This window comes from Diplotaxodon limnothrissa, linkage group LG18 (genome assembly GCF_057381915.1).
Source record: "Diplotaxodon limnothrissa isolate DT_005_m linkage group LG18, D_limnothrissa_male_GT1.1, whole genome shotgun sequence".
Taxonomy (NCBI): Eukaryota; Metazoa; Chordata; class Actinopteri; order Cichliformes; family Cichlidae; genus Diplotaxodon; species Diplotaxodon limnothrissa.
This window is the reverse complement of record NC_140613.1, coordinates 40,026,766-40,053,547: the sequence shown is the minus strand read 5'-3', so window position 1 is coordinate 40,053,547 and position 26,782 is coordinate 40,026,766. Positions and strand designations below refer to the sequence as shown.

At 39.3% G+C, this 26,782-nt stretch overlaps 1 protein-coding gene across 3 annotated transcripts in view; it reads right to left on the bottom strand.

Annotated features, from left to right (window-relative positions):
- The window catches only part of astn1 (astrotactin 1), a 482,098-nt gene that overhangs the window by 335,691 nt on the left and 119,625 nt on the right, over positions 1-26,782 (bottom strand). For all 3 annotated transcript variants that reach the window (XM_085377645.1, XM_085377646.1, XM_085377647.1), the window contains exon 2: positions 19,515-19,696. In XM_085377645.1, the coding sequence (XP_085233771.1) occupies positions 19,515-19,696 (182 nt within the window). The remainder of the gene's footprint in view (positions 1-19,514; positions 19,697-26,782) is intronic.

The following is a 26,782-nucleotide window of genomic DNA, read 5'->3' as shown; positions in this document are numbered from 1 at the left end:
AGGCACCTCCTTCTCAAGTTATGGCATTCACAAACTTGGGTGTCCATGCTGGCCACCCGCTCTGCAGTGATATCAGTCTTTTAAATGAGGGTTAAAATCTGTTGTAGAATTGTTTGCATTAGCTCATAGCTCTATAACTGGCAGAGCTAGTCCTGGTAGTCAGGCAATCGTCTCGCTGCCAGTTGTTGATTCTCACCATCCACTACTTTGCTCTTTGATAGATACATAAACCTGAAAACTACTTTTACACAGCCATTCTCATGTAGTGCTGTCTCTGTTTACATCAGGACTACTAAGGGAAAATAAGATCTACTATTAAGCATTTACTGCAAATAAAAATGGATTAAGGAATGTAACCAACACAATTTTGAGAAACCTGGTTATTCATTTCCTATTTTGGAGTTTCGAAGGTCCTCTACCATCTGCCAGTGGGTTGTGGAGTACCCTCAGCACACCTGCTTTTCAAAACATGGTAGAGGTGCAGAGCTGCAGATAGTGACCAAAGTGTCATCATGTTTGTTTTAGTACCTGTCACATGCATTTGATGCTTCACACCAGTGAACTTGCATCATCAACAGGTAAGCTCAGCTGACGTTCCCCTGTTAGGTGACTGATGTTGGCTGCGTAGTTTTGAATGGCCTCTCTTTCAGGTTTTCCCACATTTTCCATGATCCATTCACCATCCACGGAGTGACAACTGAGACTCATTTCATTTCCACGGGTTTTGGATGTGTATCCATTCCCATCTCACATTTTATCTGCGGCTTCACAACATACTTGTTGAAATTTGTATCATTTTAATCTCTAGCAGTGAAACTCAAGCTACAACAAAAGACTTCGTTAGTTGCTTCCAGTGTTACTCTCTGCAGACACTGAAGCCGCAGTGTGATCAGCTCGGGCCCATTTCACATCACAACGCAGAGATGTGACAAAAGTCAAAAACAAATGTGCCCCGCTCGCGGCCTGTGGAAACGCACAAGACAGAAGTCAATTGTGACATTCAACTCAGGAGGTACTGATCTCAGATGACTGGGTCAGGTCACATAACTGTTTTTATTTTCCTCTTTTTCCCTCTGATTTTAACCACTTATGAGGGAGCTGATGGTGTAGAAGCATGCAGTGGCATCTACACCCGCAGAGAAGGCACAAGATGGACAGATGAAGGGCGACGAGCCTGCCCCGAGGACAGGTTAGCAGAGTGGATCGAGACAGAATCAGACAGAAACCGGAGAGAGAGAGCCAATGAAAGGGTTTACAGTCAAAGGGAGAGCAGAAAAAGCGAGAGCAGAGTCAGAGAATCCTGCCAAGAAGCAGGATATGGATCAAAGTCAAGGCAAGTCAAAAGCACACAGCCTGTGAAAACACAGTGAGAGAGGGATTCTAAGTCTGAATATCAGCCCGCAGCTCCTCTATAGATAAAGGCAATGATTGTTCATGGGCAGTTTTATGTTTTTGAGTGTGACTGTTTTGAATATTTAAAGTAATGAAAGACCGAGAATGATGAGATAACATTCAGACAAGACTGTAACACATAACACTGCATGCACTGTGCATGCAATTTATCACCTCCCTGCGACTAATCTGATACCAGCAGCTGAGCTCCATCAAAAAATCAAAATCAGATAAATTGTGCAATTTGGAAAAGGTCAAAAAGAGTTATGAAAATGTCAACTTGACAGTGCACGTAGAGACAGACGGGAGGAATCTAACACACACGATCTTTTTTTCTTTTAAGAATTAAACCCACCAGTCTGAAAAATTTACAGCAAACTGGATAAATTCTCCCTCCGGCTAGGTGTTCACGTGTTTACTTAACTTGATACATAAACATCCAAAATTATCTTCTTTCTCCTGTTCATTCAAAATAATAAGTAAAGTACACCAGTGCCTAACTGATCCTGCCTGTAAGCGATACTCATTCACCACACTGTTACAACAAAGGTTAAGTGAAACTGATTCAAAAACAGTGACCGGGAAAAAAAAATCAATTAGAAATAAACTGCGTCAGCTCAGTCAAACAAGTACAGTTATGCAAAGATAAGCAAAAATGATTAACTGAAAAATGGATTTCAATGAGTCATTTACATAAAATATCCCTTTTCAAACATATTAGGGAGTCTGTGGCTGAATAAAAATGGGATTTTGGTTGCTATTATTAATTTAAATCAGCAAATGTTGCGGCCTATTTGCATAAGTTGTTTGTTTAATCTGCACAGTCAAGGACATTAACAAATAGCACCATGATATGGGTACTTGTGCAGTAAATCTGCATGTGCAGTGGACAGAAAGGAGACGAGGGTCATTTTGTTTGCGACGATTACATTTTTAGCTCTTTGAAAGTCACCCTTGCAAACCTCTTTTCACAGAAATGAAGCAGTGACTCTAAATGCAACTGAACCAACGGAGGATCTGACATTTCTCTCTACCAGAACAGTCGTGGACGCTGACAGCAGCAACACACTTAAAGTTGCACTAAACAATATTTTTACACTAACAAACGGTCAGATCACTTGAACTGTAAAAATGAGTCTCTGTGAACCATTTGCTGCCTGCTAAGAGAACAACATTAACAACTTGTGGCTGAAAAAAGAATTTAGTAGGTAAACAGCCAGTCTCACACATTTGGTGGAGAGCAAAACAAGAGCAAGACCTACAGTTTATATAAAACATGACAAATTAGCACCCAAGTAAATCTCAATTTGCTTGTAGCCTTCATCACAAGGAAATGGCTTTAACAGGGTTTTATCTCAGTTTCTTTTTAGTCTTTTAATGATTGTGGAAAAAAACTTTTTTGCATTTATTTTTACTATGATGCTTCTGTGACATCTCCTGTGCAGTGGTGATTTTGCCTCTCCCTTAAAGCCTCACTCCCTGTTTAGTGTGACTTGAGGGTGGCTGAGTGAAAGAGAGCCTTCAGTCAGCAGCATCTATGTGAAGAAAGTAAAACTATCGAGGTTTTGTTGTTGAACCCGTGGATGCGGATCATATAGATTCTCTCACGTGGTGCCTTTCTATAGTATGCCTCCCATTGCTTTAAGCATTGGTTATCTCTTGCTTGCCCGGGGTAGTTGCCATGTAGATTCCCAAGGCATGTGAGTCTACTGCCACCTGGGGCTCTCTCCACCCCTGCCTGCACCCTCAGATATCCCACAGTGATGGCAGACAGTCTGTTGCCCTTGCAAGACAGGCTTTACAGTCAAAAACACTCTCCAGTCAGGACCCCGTGAACCAGTGTCCTCCACCACTTTCTTCCCTTTATGTGTTTTTCATTTTCATTTCAAGTTAAAGAAAGCGTCCTCCAAAAGACATAATCCCATTCACTCATACATATTTGTGTTAACTGATCAAGACTCTGTGCCGACTGTAACATCAGAATGACTTTTTTTGTTTGTGCTCTACATCTACCTTTTTTCAGACATGCAACTAAAATGTCTAGATCCCTCTTTCTGTATGTACTGCATTTCTCAACGCGAATGATTCAAAGCATGCCGAAGCGTAAGTAAAAGTATATGCATAAAAATATGTCTGCAATGAGCCTGTTTTACACAGTCAGGAGGAAGCTGGAGGGAATGGGACAACGATCTATCAGAGGTGTGAGAGAACGGCAGAGTCCAGAGTCTTTGGGTTTGAGTTAATCATGCAGGAGAGTCGTCTGGTTTCTGCAAATCACAAAAATGAAAAGGAGTTCCAGCAGCGGGCTGAAAAAACAAACAAACAAACAAACACTAATATTTCTTTTAAACCTGCATGACTACCCTTGAACTTTAGTTTGTTCAACATATTTTATACTTATGTGTTTTCAACTGATTTTTTGTTATTAGAGTTACTCATTATTTTCTCAAACACTGCACAACAAATTGAAAAGCTGAGGAATTTTTCCATTTGATAAATAAACATATAGATTTATAAGTACTGAAGCACAAATGTATTTTTAAGCACCCCATTGTTTCATTCATCCCTGAGTAAACTTCAATAAGATGTCAAATGTCAGGTACTGATAATGATCCTCAATCAAATCTACCTCAGTGACAAATGTAATTCAAGCCCATCAACCAGCATTAGTGCCCATACATGGAGGGGGCTAATACAGGCGATGCAGGGAAAAAACTGTTTAATGCCAGGCATTACTTGGAATCCAAGTGGAGACTAAGTGAACTGTGTTCTCTTGTAGAGCCAATAAAACCAAACCACACATCAGAGCATGCCAGCGCTCCAGCCCCATAATCCACTTACTAACGGATGAGGATGATGTTATAATGGCACCAGTGCTCCTTATGACTTACACCCCTGTCATGTAACTCCTGAATGGAGGAAAGAAGACATGGCCTTTCTCAGGCTGACGGAGCAGGCATAGTATTAGAGCTGAGCTATCAATCTGTCACTTAGTCTCTGAATGCGAGGCATTAAGAATCAGGAAGGCGGAAAGATCGGGACTATCTGACAGCTACAAGATAGCAAAAGGAAGCTTCTTGCATGGAATATAATAAACTTTATCTCCACTAAAGGGCCGCTGATTGAATTTGATATCAGATTACAATATTAATGGCTGAAACTGATAGTTTTCTAACAATGAATCCTTTCAATGCATTTGTTATTACGCTAGCTCCTAACCTGCAGTTAATGTTGTCAAAATATAACATTGGATACGTACAATGAAATGAAATGGAATGAAGAATGAAATGAAAGTTAGATTGAGAGGATTTTTAGCAATAGGCTTTATGATCCAGTGCAGATTTTGACATTGAACAAATGTGAAAGTCGCAACCCTATTTCACACGTGTCACACAAGGGCCTCTCCACTGGAAATGAATATTAATGACATAACTGGCTTCTATCATTTGATTCAATTTGGTGTATTTCATAAAAGCTAATATAGCATGAAGCCATGATAGTTTGACTCTGTGTGCTAATGGGGTATTAACGTGAATTATGTTACAGTTGTAAGTTGCAGTTGTAATGGTAAAAGTTTTAAATGCTTGAAAGATGTTTTATGCTCGAGCTTTTTATTTTTTTCCATTTCCATTCCACTGCTTTGAAATCCACAGTGGGTTTTGTATGAGATCACATAATTCATTTTATAATGGTGGAAAAATGAGTCCATAGTGTCAAAATGTTATCTTTTGATGTGTTATCTTCAGCCAGTTTATCAGAAACAAACTGGTATATTTTTATATATGTTTAGATGTAGTTTGAAACACGAATTTCTGTTAACGTGACACACAGGGATTGCCAGGCTGTCACAGTGAGTCCAGGACTTTGCTTCTCATAATATAATAACTCATAATTCATGCTTCCCACATCATTAGACTCCAGTCAGCCTATTGTTACTACAAAGTCTCTACAAGCCTGAATTACTCCCTATTAGTAATGCTTATGTTCTGTATTTTAGTGGTGTGAAAAGTTCCTGTTTGTTTGTATGTTTGTCACACTTAAATGTTTCAGATCATCAAACAAATTTAAATATTAGACACGTTTATTATTAAGGGGGAAAAATCCAAACCTACATGGGCCTATGTGAAAAAGTGATTCACCCATCAACCTAATAACTGGTTGGGCCACCCTTAGCAGCAACAATTACAATCAAGTGTTTATGATAACAAAGCAATGAGTCCTTTACAGCAGCGGTCCCCAACCCCCGGGCCTCGGACCGGTACCGGTCCGTGAGTCGTTTGGTACCGGGCCGCGAGAGTTGAGGCTCAGGTGTGAAATGTCTGGTTTTCAGGGTTTTTATCGGTTTTCAGCGTTATTTTGTTATCGTTTTTATCGTTAACTCGGTTTTCCTGGGTCTTTTCACCTGTGTTATGAATAAATCTTCTGTTTTTCGGTACTGGTACTAGTTTTATTTTGTTGTATTTATCCGCGACACCTTAAAGGCCGGTCCGTGAAAATATTGCCGGGCATAAACCGGTCCGTGGCACAAAAAAGGTTGGAGACCGCTGCTTTACAGCACTGTGGAGGAATTTTCTTTACTTGTGTTATCTTTGTTTGATGATCTGAAAGATTTAAGTGTGACAAACATAAAAAGTAGGAAATCAGGGACCACCATAGACAGAGAAGCACAAGTACAACACAGCAAACCCTCTTCATTGAATGTGAGGTGACTGACTATCAGTTACCTAGTTCTATATTTATGTGTAATTCATTGATATTACAGTGTGAGATCCATCAGATTCATCCTAGCAGTTGATTGATGGACAATGTACGCTAACCTTGCAGTAATTAAGCAACATATTTCTGTGCTGGGAAGAAAGATTTTGTCCACTATGACTTTTTCATGTTACTGATGCAAACACATCAAATTTGGTTTGTTAGTTGTCTCTATGTGATTATGCAAAATATTTAAATTCTAATATTTCTGTTTGAACTTCACTAAATAAACCAATCTGTGGCATCACAAATGTAGAACTGTGTAAAAGTTTTGAGTCTTTATACTTTACTTCCAAGGATCCAGATCTTCTCATTATAGTGATCTCGGGCAACATCTCTCCAGGGTATCTGAGCATCTTTCACAGTTTTTCCTTTCGTCACTGGCTGCTTCTTCATGCATTTTCAATCCAGTCCTTGTTTTTTTAATCTTTTTCAGAACAATGCTTTCTTGTTAAGCCAATATACAGTGACCTATAAATTACTATGAATTATACGAAGCGGTGGCAGGCCAAAAGGACTATGTATAACACATGAACATTATCTGAAAATCACATCATTAAGAAACAGGGAAAACCTGAGAAAACCCGAGAAATTCATCTGACCCTTCAGGTGACCCGTCTACAATTCTCTGAAGCCTCATCTGAAATGGTGTTAGTGGCTGTCAAGAAGCCATTCTTAAGGAACTGAAAAAGTCTGAAAAACACCCAGTTACACACTGAAAATCAGTGTTAATGCGTCCTATTTAGTGACTAATGTTAATCAAGTCATCAACGTGTACGGAGCAGGTCAATACAGAGCTACAACCGTGAGTATCAACAAGCAGTCTGCAAAATACAGTGATGGTTTAGGGCTGCATTTCAGCCAGTGGTGTTGGGTATCTTGTGAAATGGAAGAAATTGTGAATGCAAAAAAGTAAAGGAAGATTTTTATGCATCATTCAACTTTTGGGTTGCATGGTGCATAAAAAAGTTCTGGTCAGAGTCCTCAGCTTTCAGGCCCCTCTCCTGTCAAACCAACTTCTCATTTGGACTTGGAAGACAGACCCTCTTTACTTTTCAAGGCTAAAAAGTCTCCTTTCTGATAAAGCTTATAGTCAGACGTGGACCTGATGACCCTGAACTATTCATTAATGATTCTCTAATTATGCTGCTGATGGTGCTTCCCCACGTTTTTCTTCATTGAACTCTTTTTATTCTCGGTGTGTTTATAAACCACTACTATATTTAATCATTAGTTAAACTCTGGCTCTCACTCCTCTGCTCTCTTTCCCCTCGCCCCCAACCGGTCACTGTTGATAGTTCTGCTTGAGGTTTCTCCTTTTTAAAAGGGAGTTTTTCCTCCCCACTGTTGCAAAGTGCTTCCTCACAGAGGAACTGAACTGAATTTAATGCAATACCTTTTATAAAGTGTTTGACTGGATCAGTATGATCCCAGTCTAGAGTGATCGCAAATACACTCTAGCAAAAAGAAAATACCTGGACAGAAAAACACTCAATGAAACAATCACTATTGAGGCAGTGTTGGATCATCGCAACAAAGAATAGACCGAAAGGCAGACAACGTCCAAAGAAGAGTTTTGGAAACTTTTCCTAAATATGACTTAAAGAAAGTACAAGAAAGCTTGTCGAAAAGAATTCAGGCTTGAATTTGGTCATATCAAATACTGACTTTACAAACTCTAGTGTTTGCCTAATTTACTGCATTTCCATCTGTGTTTGCAAGAAACAGTCATTTATTCATGTAGTTTAAAAGGGCAGCCACCCACTGTCGTGCTAGATAAGGGAACATGAAGTAGTGACAGTATTTACATGCACTGAATCAGTTATTGGCTATTCTGCCATTAAGGTCTTATTAGGGTTAAACTCGTGACATGGCCCTATGACACAATGTGATTGAGCATCCTTTCTGTGGAGAATTAGCCAACTGAAGAATACACCCATTAACAGCGCTTGGCAGAAAAATACTGGGAGTAAAAAGCTTGTCCTGAGCAGCTTTGTCCTTCTCTCACAAGAAGAGACAAAAAAAACAACAGGAAATGGAAAACAGAGGCCAACGGGGGCCAATTATTTCACAGTACAGGAAATAAGGACCAATAACAATATTTAATAAAAACGAAAATAGCTTAATGTCAAACCAAGTGTTGCAAGACTTAAAACAGGCTTTCAGTCCTCTGTGCCATCAGAAATATTTCATATTTATTAGTAAAAAAGATAAAAATAAAGAACAATAGGACAAAAATAAATATAATTAAAACAATGAAACCTTGTATAAACCTTCTGTGTGAAATTGCATGAAATACCTCCTAATGCTGATCTTTTACTGTCCTGCTACCAACCAGTGCGCTGCTGCTGACGCCTGGTGCAATAAACATGGAACGCTGAAGTAAACAAATCAGCTCCATCGAGCAGCCTGTTGCCAAATATACCTAATCTAACTTTTCGAGTCAGGATCAGATCGATATCAGTTTCATCTTCCCATAATCCAACCATCCCACCGTACAACCAAGAGGACACAAAGGATATGCTGCTAACCACATTTCAAAAGACACTCCCAGGTCCAGTATTCATGTCCTGATAGCTTAGACCTTTTAAAAAGTACACTTTAATTAGGGTCTAAATATAGGAAATATGATTTTCTGTATTCAGTTATAACTGATATATCAGCAAAACTACACACTGAGCCAAAACAATATGAACAATATTCATATATTTAGTTTATATAGTTTTCCCTTTTATCTTCAATGTACCAGATTTTACTTTTATTCATATGCTAAAAATTCATATTAAGCAGGTTTCTGCTCACCTGTGTGCATATCGTTTCCAAAATGTCATCTGCACAAATCCAAAACTCATTTTTACACTTGCTCATGTGTGACTAATTCATTTGGTGGCACTGAATGACAGCTACCAGTTCACTGTGTTTCTACAAATACTCGGAAAATTAGAAGTGTGCTGCAGAATGCAGGGAAAATAATAGTGCAGGTGTTCTGCATAAAACCTTGTGATATTCAGTTAATATTACTGTGGGATGCACCTGTCATGTCCCAATGAACAGAAAGTCATCCAGTGACAGTAGATAAGCACACTTACGGTATCAACTGCTTATTGTTATTATTATTATTTTTATTTGAGTGCTTAAAAAAAAACATATTACTTGTGTTTTATTTGAGAACTTCCCTTTACAGCCCTTGGACATTGCTAATTATGCCATCTAAAGAGTATCAGCAAAATCAAATATGGTCAAGGTCAATGCTTTTAATCCCTAAATTGAATCTGTACATTTACAACTATACCATTGATAAATGTGTAGCGAGGTCTGGCACGAACTCTGTTTGGATTACTTTCGGGGTCAGTGCATGTCTCATTTAACCTGATTAACATTTATGGATTAAATCACAGCAGCAGTAAAAACATTTCCTTGTTCCTGTTGGCTCGTGTGGCCATGAAGCAAATATTACGGCAAATATACAGCAGCAGCTTGAAAAAGGGAAAAAAAGTGAAAAGTCATTTTGCATTTTGTGTTTTTATTTTTTTCCTGTCTTTTCTTTCGGTCTGTATAGGAAATTAAATTGAGGCCAAAAGTCCACGGTTCATTTTCTGTTCCTGTAATGTCCTCTACACTTGCAAAGGGACAATAAACCGGTGAAGCAGCATGTAATGTTTCAGCTCCTATGCAAGTCTGATTTATTAAAAGCATGCTGTCTGCTTTATAAGGTACCGGCCCTGGATGAAATCCCAACAGACAGAGGAAATTATTTGATGCTGAAGCCATATCTAGTCTGACTGATTTCTCTTATGTGCGTGCTGAGACACAGCTTGATGGCACATGAGCGAAAAGAAGGAATACATATTAGAAAAATTCAATCAAACATAAACAGAGTTTGTGGTTTTCATGCACATAAAGCTCAGAGGTCATTAATGTTAACATTCAGAGTTAAATCTTTATGTTTACTCATAATAATTGGTCACTTGGGGATTTTCTACCACCTTACAAGAGCATGTGATCAGCAAGCATATTTACACATGAATAAGCTGCATCAACATGCATTTTAATTTTTGAGCCAAAGGAAACACATTTTACATAGAGGTGAAGGAAACCACAGGATAATTGCTACAAAGTAGACCTCTTTATTACTGCAGACCTATCCATACAGTTATTGGTCATGTGTTCTGCCCCTTTAAAGCTGTAGCAGACTGCTGAGAAAGCAGTCACTCCTCCACATTTTTCTGCACGTGCAGAAAAGTGCAAATGCAAATTTCTCGCTGACAGTTTAACCAAAATCATTTCCAGTGGAAACTGGCCGACATATCCTCAGCATAACCATGTATAATATCCACAAACTTAAAAACAGCTTATACACACACAGTACGGTAATATTATGTTGAAGCACAGTACGTATCACTCCGCGAGGCTCCGCCTACGATAGCCGTAATGCTCCGACAATCCATCAAGCGGTGCGGCTTCGTAGCTTAGCAAAGTCGTACTAAAACATTTTTTTTACAGATTTTTGAGCGCCGTGTACATAAAATCGGTTCGAGGTCACCAGAATTCATACATAAGAATTATAAGGGGCACTGTCGATTTTTTCAGAAAATCAAAGGATTTTAAGAGCAACTTATTTTCCGAAAAACACGGTAATAACGACGGCCCGCTAGCATGCGCTACCAAAAATTGTGCTTTGATGTGCATCTGACAGACGAAAGCCAAACCAGTTCCACACCACTGAAGCTGCAGCATTTTTACAAACCAGTTCTGGTTCGTCTGTTTCATTCAACGATCCGCTTTCGCCCTTCTCATTCTCCGTCGCCGCCATGCTTTTTCTGCGTATGAAAACAAAGGCACTGCGCATGCACGTTTTACACATATTCTATGGCGATATTTCATTTTCTTATCATTGCCCAACATTATACCGGTATTACCGTGAACGGTATGATATGGCCCAGCCCTAGCCAGTACCTATCCCAGCTGTCTCAGGGCGAGAGGCAGGGTACACCCTGGACAGGTCGCGAGTCTGTAGCAGGGCTAACACAGACACAGACAAACATTTGTACTCACATTCACTCACGCATTCACACATATGGGCAATTTAGAGTTTCCAATTGACCTATTCCCACTAACTGCATGTCTTTGGACTGTGGGGGGAAGCCGAGTACACGGAGAGAACCCACACAAACGCGGGGAGAACAATTTCTTCCTCATTTCCTTACTTCTTTGTTTTATTTATATCTTGCACTACTGCAGTACTGTTCATATGTTTGATTTTATATATTCCCTAGATGGTTTCTGAATCTTGAATCATCTTGTCATCCAAATCGGTGTGTAATTTTGGACTTCTATGGCCATGAGATGAGATTACATGAGAAGGAGAATTCTAAATTTGTGCTATCACTGCTGTCCTTGTTCCTCTCCAACACATGCCCAGTAGGCCACATTGTAGCAGTTGCTTTTACTTCTGTGACACTGAAAAACATACAGAAGAATTTTGATGACTATCAAACATCTTCCAAAACTAATGCTGTCTTCACTGTGCAGCTAATTATGGGTGTTAGAAATGATCATCAAATAATTATTTCATGAAAAAGCCATTTTATTCTTTTGATTGGTGGATGCTTAACGGCTGAAAGAAAATAATTAATAGAGGAATGGATGCAAAATCTGCCCCTAGAGCCACCTTAAAGGTGAGGAGTTTTTTGATCTTTTACAAACAGGTGTTTCAAAACTGTAAACACTTGTACAACTTTAAACTAGCTTAAAGGGCTCATCAGTGACCCCACAGTTATTCATCAGGGCAGCTATTAAACTGTTAAAAAACCCACAAAAACAGCAAAAATCGCTGCTCTTCACCACGTCAATGCTTCTGTCAGCTGCTAACAAAATGTAACATGATAAATAATGACTGATTTTTCTTTAACAAACTCATAAATGATTCACTTACTCACACAGGCATATTATTAACTACTGTGCTTCAGCTTTAAAAGGCAAAGCGTCGGCTTTTTTCTTTTAATTAGAACAATGATTTCCATTTGGCTGTTTTGCCTTTGTTGTAAAACCAACCCACGGCGCTCGTTGTCTGCATCAGAGATTCAGCAGCACTACAAATAGGCCAAGCATTTGGGCTGTGTGCCTTCCTGACAGCCCATAGGGAACCTATGGATTGATTTGTCTCGCTCCGCAGGCTTTTCAAAAACACGCCATGCTGTGATGCACATAGAGCAGCTCTGGAGGCTGGGATCCAGCCGGGGATCCTGCTTTACAAGTGGTCAGGGCCACATTGATTTAAGGTTTATACAATCAATGCTATCAACATGGGTTTTAGGAGGGTCACCACATGAATGTCAATATCCCCAAGAGCTGAGCTGTGTCACAATGGCCATCCCCTCCCATAAGCTGTTGGTGTGTGTGCACGCGTGTCTTCCCTTAACATTGAAGCTTGTACATTTTCAAAAACACTAACCACTTACTGTGGAATGAACAGTGGTACAACATAAAGGGCTGCCACTGTGATTTCTCTACAGTCATGAGAAAACACTTTATGATTTTGCAATAACATAAACAGAGATTTACCAATTACCATGTTAGCATGTCAAGAGATTCAGGTGGAACCCTGCCAATTTAGTGTGCTACAATTACACTCAAATAAATAAAACATGAGATTTTCACTGGTTTTGGGAGTTTTGGACTTGGTTTAAATAAATCTGTCTGTTTCCCAGAAAAACAAACACATCAACATTTTAACATCGTGTAAGGATTTTATCTTTTATCACGATTACTTTTTCCTTGGCAAAGTTAGACAGCATGAGGTAGGGTGATTAGATAAACACTTACAAACGATACTCTCTCATGTGGTGATTTGATGTTGTTGGTTTATTATTGGCAGTGTAAAGCTAGTGTCAGCAGTGGTGGTGTGGTAGGGAATGTTTCCCTAGTGTAGAAAGTTCCTCACTCGAGGTGAAGGCAGCCTTGACCCTGACCTCTCCTCTAGCTCCCCAACCACAGTTTGATTAGCACCATGTCACTTTGGTTGCAGATGACAGCAGTGGTCACTGATCCTGAGGACTGCACTACAAAGCAGGATTTGGGCCTATCTGGGTAACTATAGCGATAACCCTGGGTTTCCTGTTCTTCGAAGGTGCCTTACTTCTTACCAGGGAACTAGAGACCGACAGGTAATAACTGCCCACTAACCAATCAGTTTTCCAGAACATAGCATCAGCATTCTTGGAAGATCTCTTAGGACACTACACAGACAGATGGAGGATCTAAAGGTTTTCAATAGTTTCTAATGTCTGAAGAGCATTACTATTAAATATAGATTCTTAGATGCAGCTTTATTTATTTATTTATTGGCTTATTTGGACTCCAAAATCCGCACACAGCTTAGACTAAACCTAAATTTGAATCCTTTTTTCAAATATCTTTTAAACACTGCCAGTTTTCTTTTCCGGCTTCATACAGGCTGAACTTTATTAATATAGTAGATCTTATCCACTCCTACTGCCCTTAAAGTGCACACAAATTCATGCCGCGCTTTTAATACGAAACTACTGTCGAACGCTTTTCCTCTCAAACACACTGTTGCTGTATTTGCAGAAGCTGTGTTGCTTTTACTCTGTGTTATGTTTAATATCTTCATCATTTTCTAACATTACAGTTTTGTCTTCCTTTGTAAATCAGTTGCTTCTGCTGCCAGTACACTTCTCCATAATGGTGATTGGTCAGATGCTGCCAACATCACCCCTTTCATGAGAATGCCAGGAGAAGCCTCATGTGGCTGCTTATTCTGACTGCCAATGTTAGTGTAAGTGAGTCTAGATAATGAAAAGATACCCTGGGTATGTTGGACATCCTTGGTAGTGCAGTCCCTGTTGGGGCCACTGTGTTGCACCCCTCTCAACCCTGTGTTTTGCTGCCCAGTGCTCGATGGTGATCTTGCTTAGGCCTTTTATTGCGATTCAGGTTAAGACTTTTGCATTTCTATGCATTTACCACAAATTTTCTCTATTGTATTTTCTCTAACTGAGTTGCTTGTGTGTGCGGTATGCTATTTTCATTTGTGCTCTTTCAGAAGCATTCTAGTTGTAGCCCTTTGTTTTCATTTAGACATTTTTCTCTCCTTAGTGAGGCAGATCATCTTGCTGGGAGGCATATTTGGTGAGCTCCCCTCCCCACAGATATACATGTGATTAATTTCATTGTGTTTGCAGTGAGGCACCACTGGGTACTCCTCAGTGTAGCATGCCCCACAAGTGGGCTAGCTTTTACCTATTATACAATAGTAAACCTTCTTTTTCATTTGATCATATTTGTGATTGTTTCTAAGCCGTTTTCTCCATCCTAGCAGCTTCAACACTGTTCGTAATTGACTTCTGTTTTGTTGAATAAATTGTTAGAATTAGTCTGCCTCTCTGGTAAGGGTCTGTGTGCCTTTATTATCCACTGATAATTAAGTTTTGTTAAAGCAATATTTCCTGTGGTGGAGTTCCTCAAGTGGCATTGTTGTTCTCTCTCCTATTTCCACATTATTACCCTCACCACAGTAGGACCTGCAGTCTTATTTCCTTGAGGGTTAATGTCCATCGCACGATGTGTTCAGGCTTGTAACACATCTGATGGAGCTCCCACATGACAGTTCATTTTTCCTAGTTAAAGTACATCTGGTGTGCTTTCCACCTTGCTCTTTTTAGAACATCATTTTTAGTCGCAGCTAAAAATGTCTGCTAGCTGACGCATTGCAGCCATCCCACCCATAGTGGAGAACCAGTCTGCCCATAGACAGATTAAAGAGCCTCATCAGCTGGGTTTAGATTTGCTCTAATTGCTGACTCATCAAAGCATTGTCAGCGCCCTGCGCCGTACAGATGTGGGCGCCTTCACCCCAGAGGTGAACATTCCCATCAGAAAAGAAATGTCGAGTAAAGATGGCCACTTGGAACACCTTTGTACTGACTGGCTGTAACCCTTCACTCTCAAAGGGACAACTGATAAAATCCTCAAATCCTTTTTTCCATTTTTTGGTGTGCAGGTTTTTCTTTGAGTTTTTTGCAGGTTTTTTCCTCCTCCAATAGAACCTGACGTTCATGTTTGTTCATCTGCTTTTTTTCAAGTGGGGCTGGATTTTTACTGGAAAAATAACAACCTCCTCCTCAGCTGTGGATTATGTATTATTAAAGTCATCTCTCATAGTGTAGTTCTGCAATAGAAAATTTCAAGCACTGAAACCCATTTTCTTAAAGGTCTTGGAATAATATGTAATATATAACAGCTGGATTTTGGTTTTTTTTAATAGAGTCTCTCTTTGTGGGAAATTGTGAATTAATCTTCTCAGTTTCATATCTTAGCTGCATGACAAAACACAAATCTAAGCATGAAATACCCCCCCCCCCCCCCCCCCACACACACACACACACACAAGCTTGACATCAGAAACAATCATCATTACATTTTTTCTTTTTGAAAACAGATCTACCAATGCAATTTAGCAAAAGCGTTTAAGAATAAAAGTACTTTTCAGAGAAATAGTTGGCCATCCTAATACTGATAATGATGTAAGCATGAAAAATGTCTACTGGAGAGCCTATTTCAGTCAGACCCAAACGAAGGTTTAGCCTGAGTCGCTGCTGCCATTAACATAGAGCTCTGACACTCTGAATCTAATAAAAACCTCCTAATAACTTCAAAGGAAATGTGTTCCTTGAGGCCTTCGACACAGGTGAGGTAAACAAAATCTGTCCACACCTGCTGACCACCCAGCAGAACTAACCTCGTCAGTAACCTTCCCAACGATTTGCTTCTATCTGTGAAAGAAAACAAATTAATTCCACTTTATCTCATTACTAATTAACTTTTTGTCTTGATTTCTCCATTTTTTTTCAGGCAGCACTATGATGCTTGCTCAAATTAAAAAGTTGTGTTATGGCCTCTGAGGAAAAACAATAGAGCCAAGAGAGATTCACGGGGGGAAAAACATCAAATCTAACCTCTAAGCTTGAGAATATTAGGCATTTATACAATGTAATTGACTCAGTTTGTTCTGGATGCCTCTGTGCTGTATGTGATGATTGGATTGATCCACTGAGGCCCTGTGGCAAAATAGCAGCTTATTAGAATTTGGAAATTAAAAAGGGAGAAATGTGTATAGCAATGATACACTGGAGCTTAAGAGTCTTGACACATAAAACAAACATGCCACACTAAACACATCTTTTTTTAAATATATAGGGTATTTATTTGTCTTCATCTGAGTATCGCAGTTTACTTTGAAGCTGTCTGTGCCTGTAGGGTTCAAGCTGAAGTTGAGGACATGTGTTTGAACTGCCAGTGTCTCACCTGGTGTTGATACAGACATGCACAAGGTTAGTCATCTATTATGGATGACCAGCACACAGCCAGCGGAGGACACTGTGGTCACCTTGTTGGATGCGAATGCATGGGGAGAAGCTTTGAACCCTCCATGAGGAAAACCTCCAACTTTAGAACACAGCGACTGAAAAATAAACCGGCTAAACTACTGAAAATTCATTCGTGTTGTTCCATATAGTCAGAAATAATCCGTAATATTATAGCTCACTTGGAGTCAGGGGGAAAAAAAAGTTCCTGTGGCTTCAGATCCCAACTTTGCTGCAGTCCATTGAACCCGATTGCCTTTTAGGATCAGACCCATAATAAGCCTGGCTTATCCTCAAGCTTTAAAATGATGGAGTCCCCCCCAACAACCACCCCATCCTCCTTCTTAGGTATAAACAGTCTCAACGGTGTGGTGTAGTGGCCAAGCAATGAACTGTGGCTAATTGGACATTCCTGGCTGAGCTGACCTGGCTAAATTGTGCAGACCTGGGACTAATTCCAACTAATTTCATGAGTCTGGTAAAAAGATAGCACTGTAAGACAAATATGAATTTTGCAACCACAGGATACACTTTCTGCGGGCCTTTGGAAAGAATGCAGATTTGAGACGCTTCCAAAGTCGATCTTGTATATACTTATTATGACATCATCAGGCTAAACTGTTGATTTTCTTTTACAACCTCGTTTGTCCACATGGAGATCAGACTTAAGACTGAGGTCTGCAGTCATTAGACTGCAAAATTAGAATTTCAAAAACCTACATCGCCTTGTTCTCAAGTTATTGCAATCACAAGATTTTCAGAAACCCTGACCTTTAGGTCGAGGTCACAGTGATTCGAACTCGAGATTTCTAGTAGATACACCCACGGTATCAAATTGAAACGTCACTTCATTCTCGAGTTTTACAAGCCCGGGTGTCCACGCCCGCCCAGCAGGAGGACGACAATACCCCGACATCTTTTACGGCTGAGGGGTAAAAAGCGAACAAGCACGTATGTATTATCTGCAGCTGGAAGGCACTATCTGAGGACGTCCCCCTACTCTCATAAATGTTTCTGTTTACACCTCTGTGAAACACATTAATCCAACAGTCTGACATGCCTCTTGCTGATGCAGGTCTGGCACAGATATACTCATCTTACCAAGCGATACGGAGTTATCAACATGAGTTTTAGGAGCTATTTGGAGTGTTCAATGTCACTCGATCCCAGCAACTGGTTTGGTAAGTCAAGCATTAAATGTGACACCAAGGTTGAGCTAAACTGTGAATCATTCTTCTTTTCATTGCTGCAGCCTCATTGCATCACCACAGAGTAGAATCGTTTCTAAACATTTGGCTGTGATCTAATGAAAGTGTCTTTTTTGCTGCTTTTATTTAGACATCATCTGCTCTGCGTACTGAGTGCTTCCAACCTGAGGTCTCCTGTGATATACAACAGGAGCAGGTCCAGTTACAGGTGTGCGGTTGAGCTAAAAAGCCTGTAAAGCAGCCTTCACGGGATCTTTTCTGTATCCATAAGGAGCTGAACGAATGACACAGCTTTGGATTTATAGGTCGAGGACTCCAGCCGGGTGGCAAGCTGCAGCGGGGCCCGGGCAGCACAGTGGCAACACCACTTCCATCTGTTTCCATGGTCTGCTCATATCTGCATGCTAATCCTTCTCTACCCACACCTTCATGAAAAACACCCCGGTGGCAGTGCTGCCGCTGCAGCTCGTTCAGGATGAGGAATGAGCGGAGCACGGAGCACAGAGACATGGACCTGAGGTTGATGGGATGTGAAATGCAGATAGAGCAGGGAGTAAAAATCTGAGATTAGTGGAAAACCAAAGGGGCGAGAAGCAGAACTGGCACCCTGGCTATCTAATTTCCACATAAAAATGCTGTCATCACTGAAGCCTGCGCACCTTGTAGATGGACTTGATGTTTGCTAATACATGTAAAACATGCAGAGGAAAGTCAAAGTCAGTTATCCGTCATTATATTAAGGTCTGAAGGTCAATGACATTCAGCGGGTGTTGAAGCACAGCTCCGTGCCTCCGTTCAGCAGATATAGCTGCTGGCAAAAGTCTTCTCAAGCTGACTAATCATTTGTGTATGCAGCTATAATATGCTTTCAATGTCTGAAAATACATATCATCCATCAAAGCACGATTGTAATGTCTTTGGGCTAGAAAAGGGCACTGGGAGTAGGTGTGGCATATCTAAGATCTAATAAATATACATTTCCTCAGGCAAGAAGAGGAAGCTGTGAGATCTAAGGATTCATTTCCTTCTCTGCCGACAGAGCAGATAAGGTTTGATACAGTGTAAGCATGCAAAAATCTATATTTTGCAAGTGAAATGTAGAATTTCATAAGTATATGTTTTGCTGCCATAGTTTATATAGCACTAAAATGGCTAACAGTAAATACCCTTTTTTCTTTATCATTAAAAGTCCACTTTGACCCCATCCATGCCTTTACAGTCATAAAACACATCCTTACCCTATAGCAGGCTGGATGCGCCATGCGCTTAATATATGTTTGATCTAAATAACTCTGGCAGACATGTGACTGTGGTGGAGACTGAGATATCACATATATTGGGTCAAAAAAAACCCCTCAACATACTACAGAGTGAACTGCAAGACAGAGGGAGGCTTGGGGGGGATTTGTTGCATGTAAAACAGTCATCGTACCATGACAGAAATCTACAAGATTTGTCTGCTTTTTCAGAAAAGAAATATGCGGGTTGTGCTGTTTCATTTGGAAGCAAAAACAAAAAAATGTGCCATCTTATCAGAAAAAGACAGATCTCGGAGTCGTTTTGTTTCAGAGAAGAAGAAAAAACAGTGATGTCGTTTCATCAATTTGATCTCATGTCAGTTTTAATTAAAGAAAGAAAAAAAATCTTCCACCAACATTTTTCATTTTGCTAAATTTTGCCCAATTAAAAAGTTCTTATATGTGTCAAAAGAAAATGAACAGCAATATAACATAGCACTTTCCAGTTTTAGCTCTTTTTAGCACTGAGGGTTTACCATCACAGAGATGTGCAGGATGCGGAGCTCCTCCTTCGTAGAGACATTGGCTGGATCCTCAGTCGGTTCTGGGAGGCTCAGGCTGCCGTCTTGGTGATGGATGTGGAAGAGCAGAGTGCCATTCTCCAGCCACTGCTGCCTCCAGCGCACTAGAGGGATGTCCTCCGAGTTCCCAGAGATCTCTTTAAAAACATAAAAGACAAACACAAGGGCACTCAGAAGCTTTCTGCTATTGCACATAAAATATTACCAATATCTTGGAAGAGACCCATTTAAATTTGGACAGTTTACCAGCAAATGGCATCTTCTGATACTGGAAGGTTCAATCGTGCAGATATCAAATATGAAAGAGAGTTAGCGAGTGAGCAGTCAAAGGCACGTGCAGTTTTAACTGCACAATAAAAAAAACACACTACAAGCGTTCACTCAACTAACAAAATAAGACAGAAGGGACACATATTCAATTTAATTTAATTTATTTACAGCAGTCCTCCTCTGTCAACAGTCATGTCATGGTGCCTTATTTTGTAAGATAAAGATTCTACAACAAAGAAAACCTCAACAACCAGACAACCCACTACAATCAAGCACTTGGTGATAGCTGGAAGAAAAAACCCGATATCACAGCAAAGTGTGTGATAGACAGGCCGGTCCATCGTGCCCATTTAACACTTCGCTTCTCCAAAACGTGAAATGTACACGCATGCAGTAAGATGCAGTAACAGCAGAGGAAGATGTTTTATTTCAGGCCAAAATGAAAATAATCACGGACATTTTAACACATGTACATGTAGATACATATTAGCCTCCTAGCTTAATAGTTTCTGGCGATTAAGGACTCTGGAATGCACTTTATACGTTTTTTACTCAGTACCGACTTCATGCCTTTAAATATGTTATCTCACCCTGCCGGTAATGCAGTTCCTGCATGCATGTACATTTCACACTTTGGAGAGGCAAAGCATAAAACACGGTGGACCAGCGTGTCTGTTACAGGTTTTGCCGTGATACTAAGTTGGAAGAAACCATCAGAAGATACAGGCTCAGGGAGGGGCAGCCCCTGTAAGACAATAACAATTATACAACTAAACGTCATTACGCAGAAACAGAAACATCTGACTTATTTTAACCTCTATTGACAAAACAGTGAAGGTTTGTTTTATGTCAGTTAGGAGACAACAGAGAAAACATGTGACAAGAGAGTGATTGAAATCATCAACCTCTATATTCCACATGATTAAAGTAACATATTTACACACATTCATAGTCCCCAGGGGACGAATCCTCCCACGTCACTCGTGTTTTTCACATTCCACAACAGATCATTGCATACTGGGTGCTAGATGAAGAGTCAAGGTTAATCCCTTTACACTTCCTCTAGTACCACCATCAGGTTGGACTTTCAGAGCATTTAGCTCAAAATGCCACTTTTACTAAGTATAACCCACAGAGATCATCATCTCTGTCACCTCTTGTTTGCATGGGAAACAAAGTTTATTGGCATTGTCGACCAAGACGCCTGCAATCTGATGAGCAATTTCATATTTGCAGCGCTCGGCACCCGTAACCTGAGAGATTCAAGGACAGTCGTGACAGTTGTGACATTTTCTATTACAGTAATTCATTCATTCAGTCTGCATTGTCCGGAAATGATTTATGCAAATACGTCGAAATGGATTGCACTGTTTTAGCGTTTTTCTGATCCCTGCTTATACCACTCCCACAGCTGACAGCCGTTATATCCATGGAAAAACAAAAAAAAGAAAAAAAATAAACCCACGAGAAAGAAATGAGTAAACAGTGATTTTATGGAAGCAGTGGAGCATGAGAAACATTGTGCTTTGTGTCATACCTCAGCTCCCAAGACAATAAATTCCCCTCCTAGCTATTTGAAATATTAGTGATGTACGCCAAAACACACAGAGTGCAGAAATGGAAAACATTATGAATGCATGGCAGAGCGTTATGGGTGATTTTCTGTTATGTAAGTGTGAAGAGTAGCAAATGCATCAGGTTCATAAGTTAGCAGAAGTCCTGGAAGACATAAATCGAAACAGAGATCACTTAAATTGCAGCTTAAGTGGAATATAGCGTATGTTCCAGATGTGATTTTATGACTGACTTTCAGCAGCACTAAGGAAAGCAAGGATTTGGTGATCAGATCACGGTCTAGGATCAAACTGGTTAGGTATGTTGTACCTGAACACTATATTATATTGCATCAGGTTGGAGTTTCAGAGCATTTAGCTAAAAATGCCACTTTTACTAAGTATAACCCCACAGAGATGCTATCATCTCTGTCACCTCTTGTTTGCATGGGTAACAAATTTTATTGGCATTGACGTGCAAATCAACAGATCATTGCATAAGTGACTTGGACTGTGAGACCTACATTCCGCCTCCAGATTAACACTTTCATTCATTTATTCATGCATTCATTCAGTGAGTGACTTATAAGCCTATAGAGCATGGAATGTGCGGAAGTGCTTCAGGAAGGTGAACGCGCGCAAAGCTACTGGTCCGGACGGGATTCCCGGCCGCGTCCTCAAGTCATGCGCGGCTCAGCTGGCTGGAGTGTTCACACACATCTTCAACCTTTCCCTTTCTCTGTCTGTAGTCCCAGCCTGCTTCAAAATGGCCACCACACTGCAAAAACTCAAAATCTTACCAAGTATATTTGTCTTATTTCAAGTCAAAATATCTAATCACACTTAAAATAAGCCATAATCAGCTAAAGAGTAACGTTTCAGTGAGATATAGGAACTTGTTTTTAGACAGTGCATCTTGGATATCTTGTTAAGTGAAAAACTCTTGAAAACATATTGTTTTGAGTCATATCTCACACGAAACAAGCTTTTTTGGCATTTCATAAACGTTTTAAGCTGCTGTGTTATTTGTAAAAGATGTATCATCTTGTTTCAAGAAATAGACCTAACTTGAATCAGGACATCAAATCTACTTTATTGAGAACTGCAGGTTAATATCATGCCCAACATTGCATTATTATGAGTCTTAGTATCTTAAGCACAGTGTATTTATTTTTCTTACATACCAGTCAAACCATATCAATGTGACATTGAAAAAGAGGCAAAACACTGAAATTGTTTCCCTCACTGAACAGATTGCACCAAAAGTAAAATAAAAAGTAAATAGAACAATTTTTTTGCCAGTCTTTAAAAACCTTATTTCAGCCCACATATTCACAAAAGACTCAAGAATAATGTTTGATGATGTCAGTTAGATCATACTTCACTGGAATGTACTTGCTGTTATTAAAGTTTACATAGTGGTATGCTGTATAATCAACAAGATTTCCAGCATCCACAAAAATATTTGCCTGAGCTAGACAGGGAACTTCTACCTCATAAGCTAAATATTGATCATTCCACCCAACTGTAGAGAGAGGCTGGCATTCAAAACAATACACAGATGCATTTACAATATAGATGTTTTTAACAAGTGCAAACTCTGGAGCATCATTTATGACATCAGAAATAACCAAAGATTTTTCACATGAATGTATATTTCCATGTAGCATAATCCACTGTACAGAAACTACATGTTCAACTTGCTCAATGAAGTCTTTAATCTTGCCTTCTACATAATGAACATTTTTCACCTCTTTGGCTGGACCCATGTCGACTTCACTTGAAAAAATGGGATGTTTCTCATGCACGTTCTGACTACATTCATAAAGTTGGTTGTGCTTCACAAGAGATTTACAAATATTCTTAAAACTACTTTTCAGAGCCCACTGCTTGAAGAAACAATGTTTTGACTCAAAACGCATACACATATGCCTCACTGTAGGACCAAGAGCCTTAATCTGAGAAGGAAGATGCAGTAAATAATGCTGTTTAGGTATAATATTTTCATCTGGAAACAGTTGTTTGAAATGTTTTAAATGCTGCTCTATTAAAAGCTTCAATCTGGAGAGAGTTGAGACAGCAATAATAGGTGAAAACAGAATTTTTATGATCTCTAACATGTTACGTAGCATTTGTGTGTAATGATTTTCTCCAATTTTGTCCATAAGAAATGGAAGGATCTTCAACAAAACCAGCATCTGCCCAGCTGACTGTTTCAATTTATTGTCATTTGATGACAGCGTACTGACAGATATGGGGCAAGGCTTATCCCTCACATCAACAGGAGAATAAGGGAAACACAAAATTGCACTATTGAATGAATCTAAGTTCATTTGCCCTGAAAGCACAAGATTCTTTAAAACACATTTGATTTCATATGGGGCAACGCCTTCAAGAATAACATGCATGATGCCTTGTGGGGTTTGATTGATTATATCAACGTGAGGAGATTCTGTTAACTTGCTTCTCCTGTTTATACCATACGTTATTTTTAGTTTGTCTTTCAGAAAGTCCGTACTTGCCTTCTCAATGTCATTACATTGCCTGTTATGACTGGCCATGGTCCTTTTAACAAAAAAATCTTCATTAAATTTTTCCTGCATGTCTTCAAAGTGGCATTCGCAGTGCCTGCATTTACTGTAGGCAAAACCCACTCCTTCCTTAAATCCAGCCACTTCATGCTGAGCTAGAGTGTCTCCACACACAGATATGAGTGCCCCATGAATTGTCCTCTCACCACTTGCAGTGACAACTTGGACACCATCACACAGCTCAATTAAGTCACGGTTAATCCTCTCAAATATCTCATCTATACCACAACGGGAAAGATCTTTTGATTTTTCCATGGCAAGCAGACGAATAGCAGGAAGTCTTGATCTGTACTTAGGGCTGATGTTACCTAAGGTGTAATAAATCAATAACAGCTTGTTCTTGTTTGCCCGAGATCCAAGAGGATTGCATAGTTCAATTTCATCTGTATATAAAATCAACTGTAATGCTGTAGGGACTTTAATAAACAGTGGGTGCCACTTAAAAATGTCTCCATCAATGAAATCATGAAGAAAGCCATCCTTGCATGGCTTTGGCCTCTCATCAATCATTGCAAGCATTCTTGGATGTGATAGCAGTTGCTCCAAACTTTTCACCAACAGTATGTAATGAAAACAATGGTCTTTAATGGCAAGAACTCTGGAGTCTCCACGCTTCGAATAACAGACTGTTTGTTTTGTGACAATAATCTCTGGTTCAACTGGTTTTAACAGTTCTTTGATGGTCTTGTCCTGCAAATGGGTGGAAGCAATTTGAGTGAAAGGGTCAACAAACTGGTCAAATACCCCCACTCCATCACTCTTTAGTTGATCCAGGTCCCCAGAATGTCTCTCAATCATGTCACTCATTTGTTGTTTTAGGTGCTCCAATAATACGGCCTGATATTGCTGGATTCCACTCACGATGTGGTTAACAGCTCTCTGTGGAAGAGGAAAAAACAAAGGAAAATCCTTAATTACAAAATTCATATGAGAACACAGTCAACATGCAAACTCACAGAGACACAATTTTTGAAAAATGAAACCTTCAGTTACATAAAGTTAGTGAGATGCAATGAGCAAAATAAGTTACCCCCACCACCCAATTTTTTTTGTAAAGAATAATATTGCCTTATGCAACGTTAAAACCTTGTTTTCACTTAATTATAATGCATTTTGAGAAATCGGATCATAGGTGGAAATGCAAATTGAAAATTTGTGTTGTGTGTATTATGTTGTCTCTATTCTTAGCTCATGCTAAGGAAATATAGTGATAGGCAGATTTTGGATGCAACATACATGTCTATTTCCATATATAGTGGGGGAGTGAGATCTGAGTGGTCACCCATGAAGTACATGGAGACACATTCGAATGTCAGGTGTTTCACTCACATACCTATAGCTGTCCATTTATGATCAGATCATTCAAGATGCCAGGTCTGAACAGTGCCCAAGTTATAGCTTGAGCACTGTTAAGCATAAGTTAAGCATATTGCTTTTAGGTTCTCTAACAATGAAATACAATTCAATGGAAAATTAATGGCATAAATTACCTGTGTCAGTCGATGGGTTTCCTTGGCTTGAAGAAGAAATGCAGTTGCATGTTTATAAATGTCAAGATTCAGGTGACCCTCTCCATCTTCTTGAAATCCACTCTGAAACAGAATAACAAAAACATATCTATTAAAACAGAAATAAATAATTGCATTGATAGGTAGCAATCACCAAACAATATTGCATTCATTAGTTAGCTAGATTCATGCCCATAAGGTACAAGGTAGATGTATTTTTACTGACTGATGTCTTTAATTTGAGCTTTTAAAATGACAACTAAAATGACAAACAAAGCAGTACTTGATAATAGATTAATAAGACTAGCAAAGCACATGGAGAGTTCAGTACAGTATAGTTTAAATTCCTTGATCATGCCTGATCACCCCCAAAATTGAATTACTTGTTTATTGGCCCATTTGTGACATTTCCTGAAAATTTAAAATCTGTCCATAACTTTGAGTTATTTTGCTAACAGTCAGACAAATGCCACCAAAAACATAACCTCCTGAGTTACTAAGGAAAAAAAGGTAAAGAAAAGAAAAACAAAAGATAGTTTTAGAAAAAAAAGTAACAGTTAATGTTGTCAGTAGTCTTACTGTTACTTCAGAAATGCAAATAGTTATTTATAACTGATTACTCATTTAAAAAATATACAAAATAACTTACTGATTGGTTTGTATGAAAGTAATTAGTTATGTCAGTTATTTACTGTCGGACAAGTTACTGACAATTTGAAATATGTTATATTTAGTAGTTTCACCTTTAAAAAAAAAAGACCAATACTGACAATAAAAGTAATATTGACTTTAATGCTCTTATTAATGTGAAGATGAGTATTTTTTTGTGTGTTTAAATTTTTTTTTGACAGTAACTCTGAACAAATCATGTAATTTTGGTTTGCTTTGCCTAATAGTCATTCTCTTAGGCTACGTCCACACGTACTCGGGTATTTTTGAAAACGCAGATTTTTCTATGCGTTTGCACCTTTCCTCCACACGTAAACGCCGTTTTTGGTCACTGAAAACGGAGATTTTTAAAAACTCCGGCCAGGGTGGATATTTTCTAAAACTCCGTTTTTGCATTTACATGTGGACAGAAAAATGGAGAAAACGCAGTGTCAAAGGTGTGCTCATTTTTTGACGTCACACTGTGCGCCACGTTATTATTTCGGTGAAATGAATTTCTACAATACTGTTACTTCTACTCTCTGCACTGTTTAAATGCTTACATATACACACAGTTACTGTCCCTCCACACATACCACTTGCTTCTGCTTCTATGCCCCAGCTTTGTTTACTTTTTCCCACCGAGGCTTCTA